This window comes from Nipponia nippon, unplaced genomic scaffold, assembly GCF_047370975.1.
Source record: "Nipponia nippon isolate SJK-2023a ecotype South Korea unplaced genomic scaffold, ASM4737097v1 scaffold_25, whole genome shotgun sequence".
NCBI classification, from domain to species: Eukaryota; Metazoa; Chordata; class Aves; order Pelecaniformes; family Threskiornithidae; genus Nipponia; species Nipponia nippon.
Genome location: NW_028262342.1, coordinates 3100028 through 3120483, shown reverse-complemented (window position 1 = coordinate 3120483; position 20456 = coordinate 3100028). Strand labels below are relative to the sequence as shown.

Genomic DNA, 20456 nt, shown 5'->3' with positions numbered 1-20456 from the left:
TCTGACAGCTCTTCTGTGGCTTTCAGCGGTGCTGATTTACGCCACTGCCACGACTGGTGTGGAGCTCTTGAATCGGCACCATCGATGCAGTTGTGCCAGGTTAACTGCTCTGATCCGCCTTGCTGTGGAGCTGGGCTTCTGCAGCGAAGAGTTGCGATGGGATGCGCTAGGACTGCCCGGGCAATTTCAGTTCTTGCTTGTGCTTTGCTAGGAAGCAATTGAATCTCAAAAGGCTGAGCGGTTCCTCTTTGCTGGCATCGAGCTCTTCACGCTTGCTCTTCTCAGAGAAAGCACTATTTCATATTTAATGGAAAATCCTGGGTGCCATAACTGAAAATAAATCTTACAAAATGAATAGTGATGAAATAATAGGATATGCTCTGCAAGGGAAAAGATGAATTCCTTTCATTTTTAATATTACAGGATTATTAACTTAACACATAGGGAAATGTTCTTTCCTTATGTGATTACTTCAAGAACAGCATGCCGTTAAGATTGTAAACACAAGCTTCCCTGCAAAATTAAGCTATAACAAAATTGTGGTTCACTGAATGAAACCAGTGAGATTTGTGGGTGTGTGACAGATAACGTGTGCTCGGTCTCTGGGGACAGGGCAGGAGCTCGCTCGTGTCTCCTGATGCGCTGTGCTGGTAGCTGCCCCCTCCTCTGCAGGTAGCTGGCACGAGTCTCCTGGCTCGTTTTGTACTTCTCACACGCAGATGTATGCCAAACAAGTGATGGAAAAGTCGCTTGACTAGCATCTTCATACAGGTGAAAGTGAGAATTGCCTTATTTTCTGAATGGGAAGATTTTTAAAGTATTTTGAACAACGTTGGTAGGTCTTGAATTATTTTTTCTTTCTTCTAGGTTACTGTGTAGTAACGCTGTGATTGGGGTACACTTACTGTAAAACTGCGTAGTGGGTGCTCAGTACGTTCTCAGAGGCATTCTGGGGAAAATTTTAAATTTTGTAAGATTCCTTAAGGGTATAACTTAGCCACAATTGACACTAAATGCTGTTTTGTAGGTTGTGTTTTGAGAGAAAGTCTTTCTCATATTTTATTTTTACGAAAACCGTGTGACTTAGGCAAGCTAAAAGTTGCAGTACCGTTTATACCAGCACTTTAAAATGTCAGCATTGATACTTCTCCGTAACAAGCTTGTTTTTGCTGAGAAACATGTTGAAAAATCTGAGGAACATAAACCTGTTTCCTTCCAGCCATGCTTGTGCAAAGAGGGTGTCTGCAAGAAACACTCGGCAGCCTTCGCGCTCGCTGCAGCCCGTGCGTGGTTCCCACAGGCGCTGCCCTGGGACTTCTCCGTTTCTTACTGGTGCATGCCGGTGTGCCCCTGGTCCTTAGCCATTGTAGCAGACTGAATAAAATGTCTCTCGATGCAGAATTGCCATGTGAGCTCTGTGTGAGTCAGGCATTAACATTAGTCATGGCCAGCGCACATCTGGAGTTACAGGGATTTTGCTGACTGCCCATATTGCGCAGAGAGCGCTGGGGTGTGTGTTGTTTTCCAATTAAACTTTGAGATCTCTCTAATCAATACCGCTGTGACATGGTACATCTGTTAATTTGATGCAGAGGAGTGCTGACCTAGCACTTGGATGCTGGTGGTTTTAAGTTCCTGGGAGTCCTTGGGAGCGCGGTGAGGCACAGCGATGTGATCTGCAGCTCGAATTTACTGCTGAACTGCCTCTCTCTGGCGAAGCACAAGCTATCCATCGGGAACGCCGCAGCCCACCTCTGGGAGTGCTGGGATTTCCCGAGCTCCTTGAAAAGCCGGTTTGAGAAGCTCTAATTCCTTCATAAAAACTGCATAATGACTCTGTTCCTTGGAGCAGGAATTGCTGCTTTACCTGTGTGCCCAGTGCTCCCTGGGGTCCCTGCCCTGGCTGGAGCTCGGGGTCCCTGCAGGAAGGGGGGCTGAGGAGCCCAGCAGAGCAGTGTGCCCAGAAAGCCCATCAATGATGTTTCTGCACAGGCCAGCATGTGGGAATGAACTACACTGTTAGGAGAACTGTTGTACTTGAAAGTGATGTGAAGCAGGGACGTTTGGGATGGGTCCGGTGTTTGAGAGCTCAGTTTGCTGTTGTGTAAATTTGGTTTATCAGTCCAGCTATGACGGACCTTGCGCTGCCGCTCACGGACACAGCTGAAGGATGCCTTTGCTGTGAATGTCTTCTGTTGCCCATCTTGGTCAGTCATCCAAGAGGTTTGTCCTGTTCCAGGAGAAGAGACATACAGCATCTTTGTGAATATAGTATCTTTGTCAGGCTCCTACTCTGCCAAACTCCAGACTGAAATAGGTTAGTGGGCCTAGAAATTATGCAGAGTGTAATTGCATGTCTTGTTTCCTATGGAAAGCAGGCTAAAAATAAACATGTCTATGATTTGCATAAGTTCTATTCTAATCAGAACACTGGGGGGAAAAAAAAAAAAAGGTCTTGGCATGTGAACATGTACCCTTATGCTGGGAAACCAGTGCCAAGTCCCAAGCAGATTAAATCGCTTGTGTAACACAGAGCAGCTGCAAGGACGTTTTTCTTTGGGGATGTGACTGAAATGTGTCATTCTATAGAACTGCACGCTGCTTAAGCAATAAGATACGGTGTGTTATACGTACGTCAGTGTCTGAAATGTGGTGGTGTGTTAGGACAAGCAGAAGGGCAAACAGTTTTTGCTGAACACTATAGTAGGTTAACCTGCAAGTGCCCTGTGTGGAATCCCTTGTGAAGCAATCCCTGGTGAAACAATACTTACTAAGTGTCGGTAACTTTGAATTTGCACATTAGCTGCAGATTATCAAAGGGAAGCATTAATATTAGAACAGTTTTGGGACGCAAGTAACATCTTGTTCAGTTGTGTATGTTAATTGTGCTTTCTAGAGCAAATTGGTTTCTTTGCTGTCTCAGTAAATCATTTTCCCTAGTGTGAATAAACTAAACCCTCACATTGTAAATTTAAGGGAATGAATGGAAGATTGTTTATAAATCGGGAAAAACAAGCCATAGTTACCCCCAGGAAAACCACCTGTATTGTTTGGGTTACTAATCTGTGTTTTGGAGTGCTCCAGTTCTGTGTCTGCTCAATTAAGAGTAGAGTAAATGATTTATGTATTATTATAACCTGTGACCGCTACAGAGGGCTCTCATTTCATGGCTCCTGTCTGCATTTGACTTTACAGCACGAGTGTTGCAGCGACAGATACCACTCGTGCCAGACAGTCTCTGTAGGTGTGAGTTGCACAGTGATTAACACTCAGCAAGGGATTGAGTGCATAATTAGGAAGCCTTAATAAAGTAGTGCTATTATTAAAACAGCCCTGTATTTTTAATTTTTTGAACATGTTTGCTTATTACACATTCTAATTGTTGTTTTGACCCTTTAGATTGTTGTAACACACTCTTTTAACATGTTTGAGCCCGTTTGTGTGTCACCGCACAGGCTTCATCACCTGCGTGGTGGTTCGATTAGATCATATTCCGTCCTGCCCCGCGTGTTTGTATTCATCGACTGTCGTGATGTCAAAAACCTGTTGCCTCTCATGCTTTACGTTTCTCTCTTACTTTGAGAGGCAGCTAGATTTTGCAAATCTAAGTTTTGTTTCGCGAGGCATTTCAAGCTCCCAGGCTGTGCTTAGTGAGCTTTCCAGAGATCCCTGTAAATCCTTGTCTTTGTCTTAAACCTGGCAGTCGCAGAGGCTTACAGGGTGCAGTTTATCTGGGTTCTTGTTCTTTATCATCAATGCAAAAACATCTTATTTGAGATGGAAATCCTGTGCCATTTTGGCAGATGGAGTATTGTGGGGACTGCTGCAAAGCGAAGAGGACAGGGACGAGCAGAGCGGCGGTGGAGGTGAGGAGAAAGAGCAGCTACAGCCGGAGGGAAGGATGCCTTTCCCTGCTCACCCGCAAGGACGGCTTCATCTGGTGTATCAACCGTGATGTCTCAGGGGTGACTTTCCGCACAGATGCTCTTCACCGACTCTTCCCCCCAGCCACCGTCATAGCATCAAACAAAACGCTGTCTGTGAGCTGAGAGCAGAATATAGTTCTGCTTTTAGGTACGACTCCACAGTAATTAAAACCAAATTCTCTTCAGTGAGTCTTAGTTGTTTCAGAAAGTTGTAAAATGCTCCATCTTTCCCATGAATTAAGTGGGATACCTGCTGCCTCCCAGTGAAGTGTGGTGAAGGATCTTGAGAAAAGTAGAGAATTAAAATATCTCTTGAAAATGTAGCAAATCTTTATAAATAGGAAAAAGATTGTTGATCTGTTGAGTGCTTTTTTCACTTCTCAAGAAAATACCAAGTCAAAGAGAGGAGTGGAAAGTCTCCATATATAATATAAAAGGTCAAACTGTTCTCTTGCGGAAAATTCTTTTGCATTTTTCTTCCCCACTGTTAAGTTGAAGGAAATGGTTATGTTTGCATTTTACTTGAAACCCATTCATTATTTTAAATTATTTGAGTTCTACTCATATCTCCTTCAGTGTCTGATCTTATATCAGAAACAGCTGTACAGTTCTTTGTGCCTTGCCATTCTCCTATTTAATAATGGTACATTAAAATACTTGGCGTTATCAGAGAAAACCCTACCCATTAGTAATTCTCCTGACTGTACTTCCTTGGTTAATGGATTTTTGTGTGCGTGCAGTATATTACTATAACCATATCAGATATTAGTATGCTTGAAGCTGGCATCTGAAAGTTTGAGCTTCTTCACTCAAAGGATTTTCATTTTAAAAATCCTTAAGGTTGTAGGCAGAGATTGTATTAGGCTACGTGAGCTTTTTTGCTACCAATGCATCGCACAAAACCAACTGACATCTGCTGTCATTCCACAGAAGTCATGCATAGGCTGAGCATGTCTATAAATGTAACAAGATACAGAAAAGAAAAAGTAGCATTCAGTGAAAAATAGTGAACTGACTGTGTGGTCCACCAGTAATTGCCAACATTTCTCATCATCTCTCAGTGTACTAATCTCTTTTTGGTTTTTTACATGCATGTTTTGTTTCATGTTAACTCCACTAAATGTATATACTTTATTTTCATGAAAAGATAAATGCCTCTTCACCAAATTGCGCTAGGCTGTAATGAAGGAGAGTCACTGAAATAGCATTGCTGCAAAATGCTACTTGTTTTTGAGTCCAGTAGAGTCTTTATCTGTTGTTGTCCTACATACGGGTCTCCAAATGCAGCTGGTCTTAATTTACAACTTTTTCCGCAGTTCCGAAGCGGTGCCTGTGACCGTCCTGCCGCCTGTCAGCCGGCCGCAGGTGCCCTTGGGGAGCTGCGGCAGTGTCCGAGGCGCGGATCCAAGGGAAGGGGCAGCCCGTTAGCCAGGAGCTCCGCGCTTGCGATTCTTGAGCCCCGGCGGCCCAGGGCTTTGCACTTGAGCTTTACTGATGCTGTCCTGGTTCAGTATGTGTTCTGGTACGCAAGCTAAATGCTTTTTGCCTTTAGGTGGCTTAAAGAAAAGCTGCGTTGTTCGTGGTTAGATGGGAGCTGCCCTCCCCGGGTGCAGGGCAGTGTCCCCCCGTGCTGTCCACAGACCTTTCGTGCTCTGGAGCTGAGGGGGATGAGCTCGGGGTAGGTGGAAGAAGATGCTTCTTTCCTCTATTAAAAACCTCTTGATTTCACAGTGCTGGATCCTTATTCTTCGCTTCCAAGATTCAGCCAACTGTGATGCATCTATTTGCAAACGGAGGCAATTGTTAGTCGGGTAACAAGTGTTATTTTCATATACCAACCAAATGGCACTGAAATACTCTATCTAAATGCCATCTATGTTCTGCCAATATTTTCTTTCTTCTTCCTTCTGCAGTAAACAATAGATATATTTTTTTTTTCATGGTAGATGAGGAACCCAGCCATGGATATTCACAATCTAGAGGCTTCTGTTACAGTTGACTTTGCTGTTTCTATACTGCCAAAAATAAAAACCTGGAGGATTGCATACAGGCTCCCACTGTTTACATTTCATCTCCTGTCCTTCTCAGCTTGGAGTGTTTTTCAGAATAAACAATGCATTATTTGCCAATGCTTTTTGTATTTCTTAAAGATTGTTTGGGGATATGCCTTCCAAGGCATATTTTAGTTATCTTCAAAACTTGAAATGCTTTACTGAAGAAGTTCCTAAGCAAACACAAAGCCAAATTATTTTTGCATAGGTTTACCAACAGTGGGCTGGTTTGTTGGTAGAACATTTCCAACCCTGTAAGATTTCAAGGGAATGGTACAACACGGTATGCTGTGACGTTCAAGAATGAAGACTGAGACACTTTGTCTCCCTGAATCAGTCACCACCTTGACTGAAGATCTTAAGGCATTATCCTGTAAAGGCTGATCGCCCCTTTGATCATTTCCCGTGATGAGCAGTCTCCTAAATCTGTAGCCTTAAAAAGTCAAAACTCATAGTTAGTGGTGTTTTTTGAGTGTATTTTGTATTACTAACAAAAATAAGATCATCCCCAAACTGAAGCGGGATGTACATACTCTAATGAGGTTTGGGGCGACCTTATTTCTCAAATCTGGAGAAACAGTTTTTCATTTATTTCAGAAGTACTGTAAAACACACTTCCAGTATTTTGGATGCTATGGTAAATGATTTATTAATACTGTGAGGCTTATCTCTGCCATAATTTCTGTAAATATGAACGTATTACCAAGGATTTATTGGACAGCATGTAACAAACTGCAATGAAACAAGCCTTTCAAAGTAAACCTTTCTAATATTTTTGAGCTATCAACTAGTAATGAGTCTGGTTTAATGGATTATTGTGGCTATGAAGTGCCATGAGATTTTTTTTTCTGTACAATAGACCCTATGTAAATTATTCTAGGAATTGTTCTGCATCTATCATGTTAATGTAATTAGATGAATCTGACACACTTACCCTTTACTTTTTCTGAATTTGCAGAATATCTTTAATGACGCAGCCATAGTTCAGCTACATGAAAGATCCTTAATTCAATTTTCTTTAAAGAAGATTGACAGTAGTAACATTTAGCCACTTAACAACCTTTATTTCACAGCATGGTAATTGGCAAATGCTCTGCACCATGATTTCTCTTCAGTACAAAACCCCACGATTTGCTGTTGTAGTTAAAAGTTTACGGATTAGTTGTGTTGCTTGGAGGAATGAAATTCCTCCCTCTGCTGCTTGGGCAGGTCCTGCTGCTTGTCGGCGAGGTCTCCTGCAGTCCCGCTTCCTTCGTTCTGTGCCGATGCGCTGCGAATTCCCACCCGTACCGGTTCGTCTTGTGTTGTTACTGTATGCCTTGGAGTATTTGGTAGGGATTTGTAAAATCAGTCTCATAAATATGGTTATTTGCATAGTTCTTCAATATTTATTAGATGTGCAGTTTTTGGACATATTGCATTGCACAGGAGAATGGTGGACAGGACAGTTTGCGAGTACACAGAGCAGGTCAGGTTCGCCTGTAAAGACCTATCCCAAGTCTGAATCTCTTCGTAGGACGCTGGCATGCAGGAGGGTAATGATTTTCATATGGCTAGTGTTCCCTAGATATCTTTATCTGTGCAATTAAAAAGCATGGTAAAATAAAGCAAATGGATAGCAATCTCCTCCAAGCTTTCGGAAAGCTGGGATGTGCTTGGCAGGGCTGTGCACAAAAGCTCATCTCAAAGGAAGAACGGTGTAAAGGACTTCTCTCAAAATGTCCTTTGCCCGAAAGTTTTGATAATTTTTCAAATACTCTTTTTCCTTTGTTATAACATGTTTTCCCCAGATGCTGGAATAACTTCCAGAACTGCATAACGAGACTGATTTGGATTTTCTGCACACAGACACCGTGCGAGGCCGCATCTCTCCCCCTCTCTCCTCTCCACGTTCACTCCACTTGTTCCTGAGCCTCTTGCTTGTCCGTGTACCTTCATCACCTAAACCTGGGCTGTCTCCGCTCGTCCCACGGTCATGTCACAGCTGATTCTAACCTTGTGCCAGTGGTTCCAGTCCGCAGAGTTTCACGTCATCTCATTTTTTTGGGGGGGACACTCATGTAGTTTGCTGAGTGCAGCATGGCTTAATAAAAATATATTTGCTGTAACTGTCTTCAGTCAAATAATTTATTATTCTCTGCAGACATTTAGTGGAGGGAAATTCACACAGCCCGGCAGGCTTTAGTGAGATTCCGTTAATGAATATTTGAAAGCTTTTGTGAGACCTCTTACAGAGGAATTTAAAATGTATTTGAAAAATATTTTCTCCCTACTTTTCTCCCTACAGCATTATTCTGAATCATAACGCCTCCTGTGATACCTGTCTGTATTTGCAAATGGTCCAGTTCGGTTTTATCTGTGCTCATCAGCTTCTCATCCTCAGGACTTGCCCTTCCCTCACCACACAACTTTCCCAAGTCATTCCCCGATTCTCCCTCTGCTGATAACAGCGTCAGTAATTTCAGAAGAGTTTGGCTCTTGATGTCTGTTGGTCTGCTCTCAACCCAAAGCTCTACAAATGATACGGGGTTGAGGGAGAAGGTGAGAAGTCTGTCAGTATGGCCAGAACAGATTAAAATACATTTTTGCTCTTTTTTTCATGCCCTTTAATAATCTAAGGGTTTTTTTTTTTATTTTGTCTTTGTAAAATACATCATTTGCATTTCACATCCAAAAATAAACTTGTAATGTACTTGGCTCTTCTCCCACGTTTGTTCTGGGAAATCAAGTTTCATTCTTTACCTTGTCTGTTCTGTTCATTGTCGGGGGAAAATCTATGTCTTGTGACAGATTTCTCTTTTCAGACAAATGTGGCTACCTACCAGCGATACAGCAAATCAAGATGCCCTTATGGTACCCAAGCCAGAGACCTGCCCACTATGGCCCTTCGGAGGATCTCCGCTGAATTAGTCAGCGGTTGGCCTTTTCTGATGTCGGATCTGGCAATCAAAAGATGTGATTAATTTAGACTTTGGGAGCAGAGCAGTGTGGACCTACTGCTGGTTGAGTCTCATTAAAAGGCAAATGAGCAGAAGCCTACATGTCACATTCCTGAGATGACTATCTGCTTTTGGTCTTTTCAGCCTCCTTGCAGTGACTTAAGTCCAAAGCAGCTTCTCATCGCGGATGGCGTGTAGGTGCTTATTGAGTCCTGAGAACTGAACACGTCGATTTTCTTATTCCTTGTCTCCTAGAAAGTAACGCTTCGCCTGATGGTGAGCTTGATTGCTCTTTGAAGAATTTACGTAGTGAATAAGCAGAAATCATCTTGAGTGGAGCTCAGCCCGTAACAGGACCAGGATCTCTGTTGCCAGACGGATCGCTGGCCCAGATGCGGTCATCATCTCGGCTATCTTACTGGTCTGAATTTTCCTAGGGAGCTCCTCTCTGCAACAGGCAGAGTCCAAACTTAGGTTCTTGCCTCCATTACCTGGAAGAGGGACAGGGAGGTGTTGAGTGGGAGCGTGTCCTTGGAGCCCTTGGTGGGCTCGTAGCTCCTTGGTGGGAGCTGCTGAGCAGTGCTGTCGGTCTCAGCCTTCCTCCGCGGCGGTCCCCGGGCTGCTGGCTCCTCTTCTGGGAAGGAAAAGCAGAATTTTGCACAGTAATCCATCGATGTTTCTGCCCCACAAGCTGAGCAAAACCGCACCTGCTGACTGGGTCGGACGTTCTCAAAATGTTGCTGTCTCTTTCTAATTTAATTGAAATAATTTGAACCTCCCACATGTTTCTTGTACTGAGAATGTAGGTGTGTATTTGCTAGGTGGGCAGCATCGCAGCGCAAGTACTGAAGGCTGTGTTAACTGCTGGCCTTTTCCATCTTTTCTTTGATTCTCTTGCATGCTTTTAGAAATAATTTATTGTGTTCAGTGAATGCATGTGTTCGGATCTGTAACTTCTGTTCAGTTATCGTATGTGAGGAGTTGCTGAGGAAAATATCATAAAGTTATTGTGTTGCACACTAATTAGAACATTGGTTTCCTAATGCAACGTGTCTGCTTTGTGTAGCTGAACGTTTCTTTAAATGGCTTTTGCTTAGTCACGTCAAAGATCACTTGATCTTACTTTATGTATTGATAGCCTAGTTTTAATTAAACAGTAACTGTTTTCCACTTGATCAACCCTGAAAATTCCTATTTTAGTTAGCCGCTTTTGAGCAAAGCCACTTAGCTGTTTTATTAGCCCTTAACGTGTGTTTCACGTGGCATTTTCATGTTCTGGGTTGCCTTTTGCAACCACGGCTTATGTAACACATCACGCAGCCGAGCGTAACCTTGGAGGGTATGAAATGCTGTTTACATCTATGAAATTCTGAATTTACGTTACCGAATTCCGTTTACGTTTCTCCTCTGCTTTGTTCCCATTGAGAAAACAAAATGGTGTAGCGGTATCTAACCTGCGCTTTTTTTTCATTCTTTAATGCTTAAAAAGCCCTCTGGACAGCAGTGCCGAGGTCAGCCTAGGGAGGGGAGGGCTGAGGGGATTTGGGGAGGTGGCAGAAAGCTGGGAGTTGCGTTCAAAACCCCCAAGCAGATCCGCGGCGCTCCCGCCGCCGGGGCCTGGCCCCGGGGCCCGGCCCGAGGCCGCCTCCCCGGCAGCTCCCCTGGCGGCGGGCCCCTCTCGGCCGGCGGCACAGCGGGGCCGCCCGGGCCCGCAGCCGGCTGCGCCGGGAGGTGGCGGCAGACGGCCGCGGGCCCGGCTCCGCGCTGCCGCCCTGCCCGGCCGCGGGCCTGCGCCGAGCCGGAGCGGGGCCGGCCGGGAGCAGGCCCGGGGGCAGCGGGGCCGGCCGGGAGCAGGCCTCGGGGGGAGCGGGGCCGGCCGGGAGCAGGCCTCGGGGGGAGCGGGGCCTGCGGGGCCCGTTCCCCCCCGAACCCCCGGCCTTGCCCCTGTCCTGCCCCGGCCCAGGACGCCCTCCCGCCTGCCCTGGGCAAAGGCCTCAGCTGCCGCCCCTGCCTGCCATGAGCTTCGGGTTTTTTTCAATTTATTTTTTTTTTTTTACCCTTTAGTTTGACAGTGGAACACACTGGGACTGCAGACAGGCTTTTTAAAAATTTACTCCAAGAATGAGGGAATGCAATTCCATTTTCACATCTGCTCCCTTAAAATATGTTTTTGTGCTAAATGCAGCAAGGAAAGTGTAAGCCCTAGTAATGAATAATATAGTTTAATGGGAAAGTAGCATGCTTTTAATGAACTGCTACTTAGAAAAATTGCTTTTATAATTAACAGTAAAAGTATTTTTCGAAAAGTTTGAGAGAAAAATGCCATGTACTCCTTCGTCCATCAGCATTGCAGCTCCTTATTAGCTTATAGATGCCACAGTCTGTGGGAGGTGTTGGCATGGAAACTTCAGAGTATAGCTCCCCGCCTGGTGCAGTCAGTGTGGTGTGCCGTACCTCTGGAAAGTTGTCACCTATGTCTGTCTGCATAAAATGTGCATCAAAACGAAATGGAGAATTTCCACGTGGTCTTCAGAGCGATTTGTGGGGGATGTCACAGATACTCCATGTACTGGCAGCATTAGCCAGACGTACTTGTGACATTATTGGGCAGCAGCATAAAATCTTCACAGATTGAATTCTTAGAATTTATTTGCATATTTAAACTTCGAGCTTTGCTGTTTTACCAACGTTGCTTTTTTAGAAATGGACTTCTTTGTGTTGAGGTCTAGTAGCCCCATGGCAATACTCATCTGTTTGTAATTGCAATATGTATACTTTAGCGTTTCCATGACAGGTTGGATGTATAAATAGCTGTCTTCGTCCTGCTTAGGTACAGCAGCAAAGGCGACTTTATCATTGCGGTTTGTGGGGTAACAATAGAAATGAAAGCTGCTACCGGTTTTTTGCAGTGTCTCTGTCACTCATACTTGCCTCTGTCCTTCACAGCCCTGTATTTTGCTGCAGTGGTACTCGAGCCTTTTTTTCTTCTGCAGTCACTTAGTTTTCCTTACTGAACTGCAGTGTGCATATCCTCACTGAAACAGTTCCTTTGTGGTTAATTTAAATTAAAACTGAAAACAAGATGCTTGTGCCTGTTCATCTTGCAGAACCTGAATGGTATAAAGTACCTCATTCCTCTTGACTGGTCCCTGTGTTGCGTGTGTCATCCTTCAGAGACAGCTCAGCAGCACAACAAACACTAACCTGACATTTATTAGCTCATTTCGGGGAGTCTGATACATGAGGATTTCCTAAAAGCTTGCGTGAAACAATGTAAAGGAGCATGTTCAGCTCCTGAAGGAGGAAATATCTGGCTTTTGCGTAAGAACAAGCTCTGGAGGTTGCCTAAAGCATCCTCACTGTTACTTTATTTTTCTGCTTTCTAATGCACACCATTCTCTATGTGACTTTCTGTCATTTTCTCTCTGCCTACTGTTTTGTTTGTCTGTCTTCTGTTTTCCCCAGGCAATCGTTTCAATCTTCTATTTAGTCGTCTTGGTCTCAGAGTATAGTCCAATCTTTAAGGTTTTAATGTTAAGATTAACCCCTCGATGTCAGCGTATCCTTAGTAGCAGCTTTGCTTTTACTTTTTTTTTGGACTAAGTTAATACTTATTGAAAAGGGTTTATGAGCTTTTAAAGTTTTAAACATGAAGAGGGTAAGACGAGTGAACAAATAAAGTGTCTGTAATTCTATATCCAGTACAGATTTTCACCTCTTGCCAAATTTTTCCGGCATGCAACGCTCTGAACATAGCTAACGACCAGATTCATCCGCCCGAGTGAAATATGTGTGTATTGATCCGCCTAAGTGAAATATGCTTGTATTGTTAAAAGTGCAGTGCTATAGATCTGGCTTTGACAGGGAGATGGATGAACCGTTTTAGTGGTAAAACATTTTTTAATGTTGAGAAACCATCTTGTCTACAAACAATAAAGTGATTTGTAGTAACAAATGGAAAATATTTTTCTTGCTGGAGATTACACCATTTGTTTTCATTTTCCATGACATGTTTTGCTCATTATGCTGCAGAAAGCGAATCCAAAGTTTTATAAAGAACAGCTCATGATGGCAAAATAGGGAATTGAGCTTGGGGCTCGCTGTCATAACAACAGAGAGCGTTGGGCCCGGGGGAGCTGCGGAGTTGCTGCGGGTTTCGTGTTTGGGAAGGAGTCAGGGGCCGGGGGATGCTGCTCACCCCACCCATGTTAGTGGGAATTACTGTTTCACTTGTATAACTCCCGGAAAGCCGCGAGGACTGTAGCGTGGTGTCCTCTCTATGCTGTAGAATGCTTTTTGTGTTTCTGGATGTAATTTTTAAATAAATGACAGCGTTAAAGGAGGGTGAGAAATGGACTTCATTTGGAGCTCAGGGCTCACGTTAAGCACTGGCTGTGCTGGCTGTGTTCCTGGGGGCGTGCGTGTGGCGGGCTTTTCCTTTGTTCGCTTGGGGGCTTAGGGTGGTTTTGTTTGGGTTTTGGTTAATTTATGGACAGCACAGACCTCTATGAAGAGAGGCCTGATAGGTAATCTTGGTGTCACCTGTAAATACTTTCCAGCACACCATTGCTTTGCTGGAAAAGGGTGCAAATTGAAGCACGGTTTGCCATTAACGTATGGTGGTAGCCGAGGTGATGTTTGAGACGTGTACAAGGTGTTATCTGCCCTTGACTTGGCAGACAGGGGAGGGAAAGTATAAACTTGCCAAAACCAAAACATGCAGCTGACTTCGCAGCAGTGATGCATGCTTGGGAAAATGCGGTTAGTGGTGGTGGAAGGGGGTTTTGGGTATTGGTGGTTTTGGTTTGTTGGGTTTTTTCCAAATTTGACATTTCATGGAAGCACAGTAATCTCGGTTTAAGGTGTAGGTGGGCTTTGCATTAAGACTGATGTGTGTCTGTGCCCTGTTTCATTCTTGGGCCTTTTGAGGTGGTCTCTTCAGCAGCTGGCCTCAGCAGGCTTCGGAGGCTCCGTCAGAATCACTCCTATGGCAAGCTTATACATTTTGTAACCTGTTGCTGACGTAACTGAAAAGGAGCAGTTGTGTGTGCCAGCTTTTGTTCCTGCTGTTGTGGTGCGCCAGCGTACGCCTGCGCTGGCCATCTCCTACGTTGGGTTTTGAAGACAAAGACTAAGAGTCTTTTTCCCTAAAGCCCCAAATGTTCTGCTGTAGTACGTAACTTAAATTTATCAAGGTCACTGAACCCTATTTAATGTGCTTTCTGGGAAGATGACAGGGTACAAAAGATTGTTGTGTACCCTTCTGTCAGAAGGATGAAGCAGTAATACAAGAGCTCAGTTATTTGTGTGCTGAAGGGGCCATGGTTATCTAGTGATATGACAGATTCGCTAATGATACCTGACAGAAGTATTGCAAAGGAATAATTGTAAAAAAACCCTCTTCTATCATGCAGTGTTTTTAAAAAGAAAATATTTTCTTTTTATAATATCAAGAATGCAGATTCCCATGTGAGAAGATACTGAGTTCAGGGGCCTAACCAGTAGGGGTAAATTGAATAGAAAATATTATTGCTATATTTTGTAGCAGTTTCCTGGCTGTAGAGTCTTTTGGTAATAGATTTTGTATTATAATAATTTTTATTGATTTCAGAACAATTCCAGAATATTGTCACTGTCTTGCGTGGGAGATACTGAGGTTGAGTGGTTATGGCTCATCTGTGCTTAAAGTCACTGTGCCAATTTACACCAGCAGAGTCGGGCTTTGGTAGCATGGAATGGCTTTTCCATTCAGGTTGTTGCATTTAAAACAACCCAACTCTTTCTGCTGCTTTCTTTTTTTGAAATGTTTATAGCAATGAAATGCCATTCTTGTTGCAAGATCCTGCTTAATTTTTACAAGTTATTCTCGTTTGTTGTTTTTTAAGGAAAAGTCATCAACAAAGACTTGCGCCACTACTTGAGCCTTCAGTTCCAGAAGGGCTCGATAGACCATAAACTCCAGCAAGTGATCAGAGACAATCTCTACTTGAGAACCATCCCTTGTAAGTATGTAAAGATCAGCCTCATTTGATCTGTCCCTGCTAACCGTCACGTAAATTGAGAGTTTTAAATGCCTTCTCTCCTGATCTGGTTTATAGTTTTACCTTGCAGCAGGAACTTCTGTGAATGGCTTTGCTAGAGTAGTTTCATATCTTAAGTTGCAATGAAAAGGTACGGCCAATCTGGACTGACAAAACAGCGAAAACTTCAGCATTCGAAGCTCAGAGTATTTCAGGAATATTTGTGTTTTACTCATCGCAAGTTTGTCAGTTGTTGTTAGAGTAACCACAGCCACCATGGGAGATCGACCTTCCTCAGCGTGATCAAGCAGTGCAAACACGTCCTGAGTTTTGTCAATGTATTGTTTTTTGCACAAAGAGGAAACTTAGACCTCGAGAGGGTCGCATGCGTTAGGCAGAGTAGCACAGCTGGAAGGAGCGTTGCAGGAGAGATTATGTGCAGAAAGGGTTGCAATGACAGAAGATACAGAGGAACTGCTGTTCGCTCACCCTGAGAAGACAGTACAGGGAGGTGGCGGCAAGACGGAGAGCAAATCCGTGGCCCAAGAAGAAGATGAAGGGAACAGCGCATGGACAGACTTTAGTGTCACAGCAAGAATTAATTAGTCAGGGAGTCTGGATGGACCTGTCTCATCAGTTATGCCAGCCCTTCTGCTCTGAGCATCTGCTAGCATCTCTCGGTCCAGCCAACACAGGTGTTAACTTGCCTTTAGCGAGGTGCCTAAAGGTTACTGCTCCCGCGAGCGGAGGTTTATAGAAAGCACCGGTCAAGGTACAGGACGCTTTGACAGCTGCCAAATATCCTGTCGTTGCTTCTCACCCTTCTGCGCCATTTCATTTCTTAATTATCACAAGATCATCCTTTACCTTGTCTCAAAGATTCACCGATTAAAAAGGCTCATCACCGATTGTATTTAAATATTCATTGCGCTAAAAACTTCAAAGTTTGTCAACTAACGTTTTTGTAACTACAGGAATTCCATTCTCGATTTAGCATCATTATCATATTGAGCACACCCAAGAGTTTGTGACTTTCTTATCTTTTAAGAACAGTGAAAGGCAGTTTGTTTAGTAGCAGCTCTTGTTCATGCTGCTGCCTGAAAAAATTGATGTATGCCTTTAAAATGCTATTAGATTATAGACAGTAATGAATCAGTGGAGTCCTTTCCAGGAGAGCTTTAATTAAGCTATTATAACTATGGGAGGCCCGTATTTATAGAAGTAACACTTTGAGGACTTCTGCTTTAACACAGCAATTTACTGATTACTTTGAAAAAGCTTACCTATAGCTAGGGTTTGGAGTATAGATGAATTACACTCTGAATTGTAAGGTTAAAAAAATAGTCTTTGTGCCCAGTTACAGATTTGGTGGCCCAAAAATCAAATGTGTTTAGTCACGCTGACCTCATTACAAATTAATGAGTTGGGACTGGTGGAAACAACGGAGAGAAGAAGCACCTTTACAGCTGTGTTAAAATACCACAGCTCCTAAAGAGCTCCCCAGAATCCCAGACTGCTATTGCCTGGCTCAGGCATCATCAGCTTCCACAGAATAAGTTTTCAGTCCACTGAGCATAAGAAAGAATTCTCTCCAATTACCACCTCACCCAGCATTTTTCTCCTCCTTCCTCAATACAAGAGCTGTCATTCCTATGTAATTCATTGGCCTAGTTTTTATACATTATTGTTCACTTGCTTGCCTGTGTTCTAACTCTTATCTTACTGGAGTGACATCATCATTGTCTAAAGATTCACAAATGTATTGTTTTTACTGGATTGTACAGCAGGCAGCGTTTGGTAAACAGGTAGCAGTTAAGTATCTTACAAGAGTGTTTTCTCTGTCTTTTCAGGCACTACAAGGGCTCCCAGAGATGGGGAGGTCCCTGGGGTAGACTATAATTTCATTCCTGTTGAGCAGTTTAAAGCACTGGAAGAAAGTGGAGCCTTGCTAGAAAGTGGAACATATGATGGTATGTTGATAATGTTTCATGGAATGGGAATAAGGACCCAGTACTCGTGTCCAGTATCTTAGTCTAAGTGTAGCTCCTTGTACCCAGGAGGTGCCACTTTTCCTGCTTGTTGATGGTCATTGCGGTAGTAGAGTGGGAATATTAAATCTATTTTTGAAGTGCCTGTGAAGAGGAGCAGTGGTCTTGTTTTGAAGCTGTCTAGTAAATCACAAGTTGTCCTTTCAACCAGTCTTAATGCAATCTGATTATTTTCCCTATTGCGTTTTTGAGGAAGCATTCTGAAAATGTTTGTCTATGCTTGGTAAAATTTTGTTTTCATAGAATTCGTAGTCAATTTTGTTTAAACCTTTGAGAACAGAGCCATGTTCTTCTCAGAAGTGCATATCAAAAGGACAGAAGGCAAGGGAAATTCTGATACAGCAGGGAAAAAAAAAGTATTTTGCAATGAAAAATTGAACAGCGCTAGACCAGATTGTCCAAATCTGTAGCAACGTCGGTTTTGTTAAATGTAACGGGGAAAAACATTGTAATGAAGGCAGTGAACCGTCAGGAACTGGTTATCCAGAGGAGTCATGGAGCTGCCACCATGTGATGGGCTTTTGCTTTGCCTTTTGGTTTGTTTTGTTTTAAAGGGTTTGATGGCAGTCAAAGATAACTTTAAGGTTCCTCACGTCCCTGTGCTCCGGGGTGGGGGGACGGACCGAAACCCACCTTTGTTTAACGTGAGAGGGAGGAGAGACCAGTTGGACTGGCTCAGCCCTGGGGTGTCTTGCACTCCTGCGGAGGGTGCTCTGGTTGCAGGTGGGTTTCAGGTGATGATCGCCTGGTTTCTGCTGCTTTTTACTATTGGACGACTTACGTCTTGGCACCACGGACAGAACAAATTGCAAACATCTCACATTGCCTTTTGTATCTAAGTTTATAAAACCTGCAATATGATCTGGCTAGATTTTTTTCAAATATGTAGTTGTACTTGAAGTCAACTAAATTACAGCCAGATTTTCAGAAATGCTGAGCATGTGCAGCTTTCATTGATGCTCAGCAGAATTTACCAGATTATAAACCTGCCTGATTTTTACATATGTTTAATATATATTTGATTCAAGCAACTTTAAGCATGCATCTAGAGGACTTCTTTGGTAGGTGGTGGTTTTACTGGCACTTGAATGACTTTGATTGACACACACCACACCCCCCCCCCCCCCCAAAAAAAAAGAAAAAAAAAAAAGAAAAAGTCCAAAGTAGAAAATTCTATGCAAGGCTCTGTACCTCCTTGTTTTACATGTCTCATGCTGTCTGTTAACATCGTCCTGTCTGTGGAAATCTAAGCAAAATCAGACTAAGCTAGCACTTTTTTTTTTCCTTAGCTCCCCTTTATCTGGCTGTCACCACTTGGAGCCTCGCCCTCACTGATATTTCAGAAGGGTTTCTTTTTTTCTTTCTTTTTTTCTTTCTTTCTTTTTTTCTTTCTTTCTTTTTTTCTTTCTTTCTTTTTTTCTTTCTTTCTTTTTTCTTTCTTTTTTCTTTCTTTTTCTTTCTTTTTTCTTTCTTTTTCTTTCTTTTTCTTTCTTTTTTCTTTCTTTTTTCTTTCTTTTTTCTTTCTTTTTCTTTCTTTTTCTTTCTTTTTTCTTTCTTTTTTCTTTCTTTTTCTTTCTTTTTTCTTTCTTTTTTCTTTCTTTTTTCTTTCTTTTTCTTTCTTTTTTCTTTCTTTCTTTCTTTCTTTCTTTCTTTCTTTCTTTCTTTCTTTCTTTCTTTCTTTCTTTCTTTCTTTCTTTCTTTCTTTCTTTCTTTCTTTCTTTCTTTCTTTCTTTCTTTCTTTCTTTCTTTCTTTCTTTCTTTCTTTCTTTCTTTCTTTCTTTCTTTCTTTCTTTCTTTCTTTCTTTCTTTCTTTCTTTCTTTCTTTCTTTCTCTCTTTCTTTCTTTCTTTTTTCTTTTCTTTTTTTCTTTCTTTCTTTTTTTTTCTTTCTTTTTCGTGGTCAAAACCATATCCAGCCACCAAATGTTACCCCAGCAGGAATTCTGGGAAGCTCTCTCGCTGTGTGCTCAATTCCCTAATAAAAATCATATGAGCAGTCAGGAGAGAGGTCAGTTGCCGAAATTCTTTTCCAGAAAACAACAGAAGATTCCTAGTCTTTGTGTTTTAGATTAAAATATTGAAGTAAAAATCTGTTCATTTTTCTCAAGTACAAATCATTTTTAGATGAAGCTTTATTAATGGCTTTGTTTGGCAAGTGTATTGCCAGTAGAAAATTATAGGACTGTAGTTTTAAAATCAATTATTTGTAACTGTTTTTATGTAAGTGGATACTTTATGTTTCTGCACAAAATTAATTTGCTTTTTGACTTTAATGTGTTTCTGTTGCTGCATATTACTCTGTTAATCAGTCAAACAGTATATAGAGTAGGAACAATTGATTTTCACTGTTTTGCTTCTCTCAGACTGTTCCCCAAGTCTCTTTATGGAGCATTAGTGAATTCCAGGCAAAGTAATAAATCTGTCTTTTTCTTTGAAAACACGTAGCAGGATAGAAATTTTGAATTAAACCTATTGTTTTCTGATGTCCAATAGCATCATTGGCAAAAAAACCAATGTAGGAATAAATAGGTTTTGACTGTTGACTGGGTTTTGATCATGCTGATGTCTTCTCTAAGAAGTTAAGTTACAGTTCAGGTCTTTCACTAAAAACACGTTATATGGGCAATAAAACGTTCACTGCCAGTACTTTCAGCAGGTATCAGTGCTTTAGTCATCTTGATTTCTCTCTCATTGTCAGGTAATTTTTACGGTACTCCGAAGCCTCCAGCAGAGCCCAGCCCCTTTCAGCCTGATCCGGTGGATCAAGTTCTTTTTGACAATGATTTTGATACCGAATCACAGAGGAAAAGAACCACGTCCGTCAGCAAAATGCAAAGGATGGACAGTTCTCTCCCCGAAGAGGAGGAAGAGGAGGAAAAGGAAGCAGTTAATGGCAGCGGAGGGATAGGTTGGTTGACAAGGGTGAAATTCCCTGAAGTATTGTATGAATGGATAAGAAGTATACGAATAACATTCATGCTTGCTTGAACTGCTTCCTTAGTTTTGGTGGAGTTTGAAGGCAGTTTTCTATTCAGACTGGTGTTTTTACTCGATTTTGAAATGATCTTTTAAAAAGAAACAGCTGTTCTCCCAGCCAGATGTGCAATTGCATCATAAAATGCACTGCTCAGTGGAGAACATGTAGTGCTGGGTATCAGCCAGTTACATGAGGAGGAAGGAAAAATTTATCCACTCTTCAAATAACAGAATCTTTTGCAGAGTATAATTCATACCCTGTAAATGTTATTGTTTAATTTTGAGGAGATTACTGAATTTGTATGCAGGAGATTTTAGTGAAACGATTGGTTTAAGGGGCAACACTAGCTCCTACTGTAAACTTTTCAGATTATTTTGGTTAAGGGAACTATCATACAACCTGAAACTGCCTAAAGGGGAGAATGCGGAGAGAAATAAAGCAGAGTGCGTTGAGACTGGACCAGTGTCCAGTTGGACGTTTCAAAGATTGGCAGGAAG

General features: G+C 42.5%; 1 protein-coding gene across 5 annotated transcripts in view; it reads left to right on the top strand.

Moving 5' to 3' along the window:
• The window catches only part of MAGI3 (membrane associated guanylate kinase, WW and PDZ domain containing 3), a 75423-nt gene that overhangs the window by 23334 nt on the left and 31633 nt on the right, over positions 1 to 20456 (top strand). For all 5 annotated transcript variants that reach the window (XM_087761591.1, XM_087761592.1, XM_087761589.1 and 2 more), the window contains exons 2-4: positions 14802 to 14918; positions 16787 to 16906; positions 19681 to 19890. In XM_087761591.1, the coding sequence (XP_087617717.1) occupies positions 14802 to 14918; positions 16787 to 16906; positions 19681 to 19890 (447 nt within the window). The remainder of the gene's footprint in view (positions 1 to 14801; positions 14919 to 16786; positions 16907 to 19680; positions 19891 to 20456) is intronic.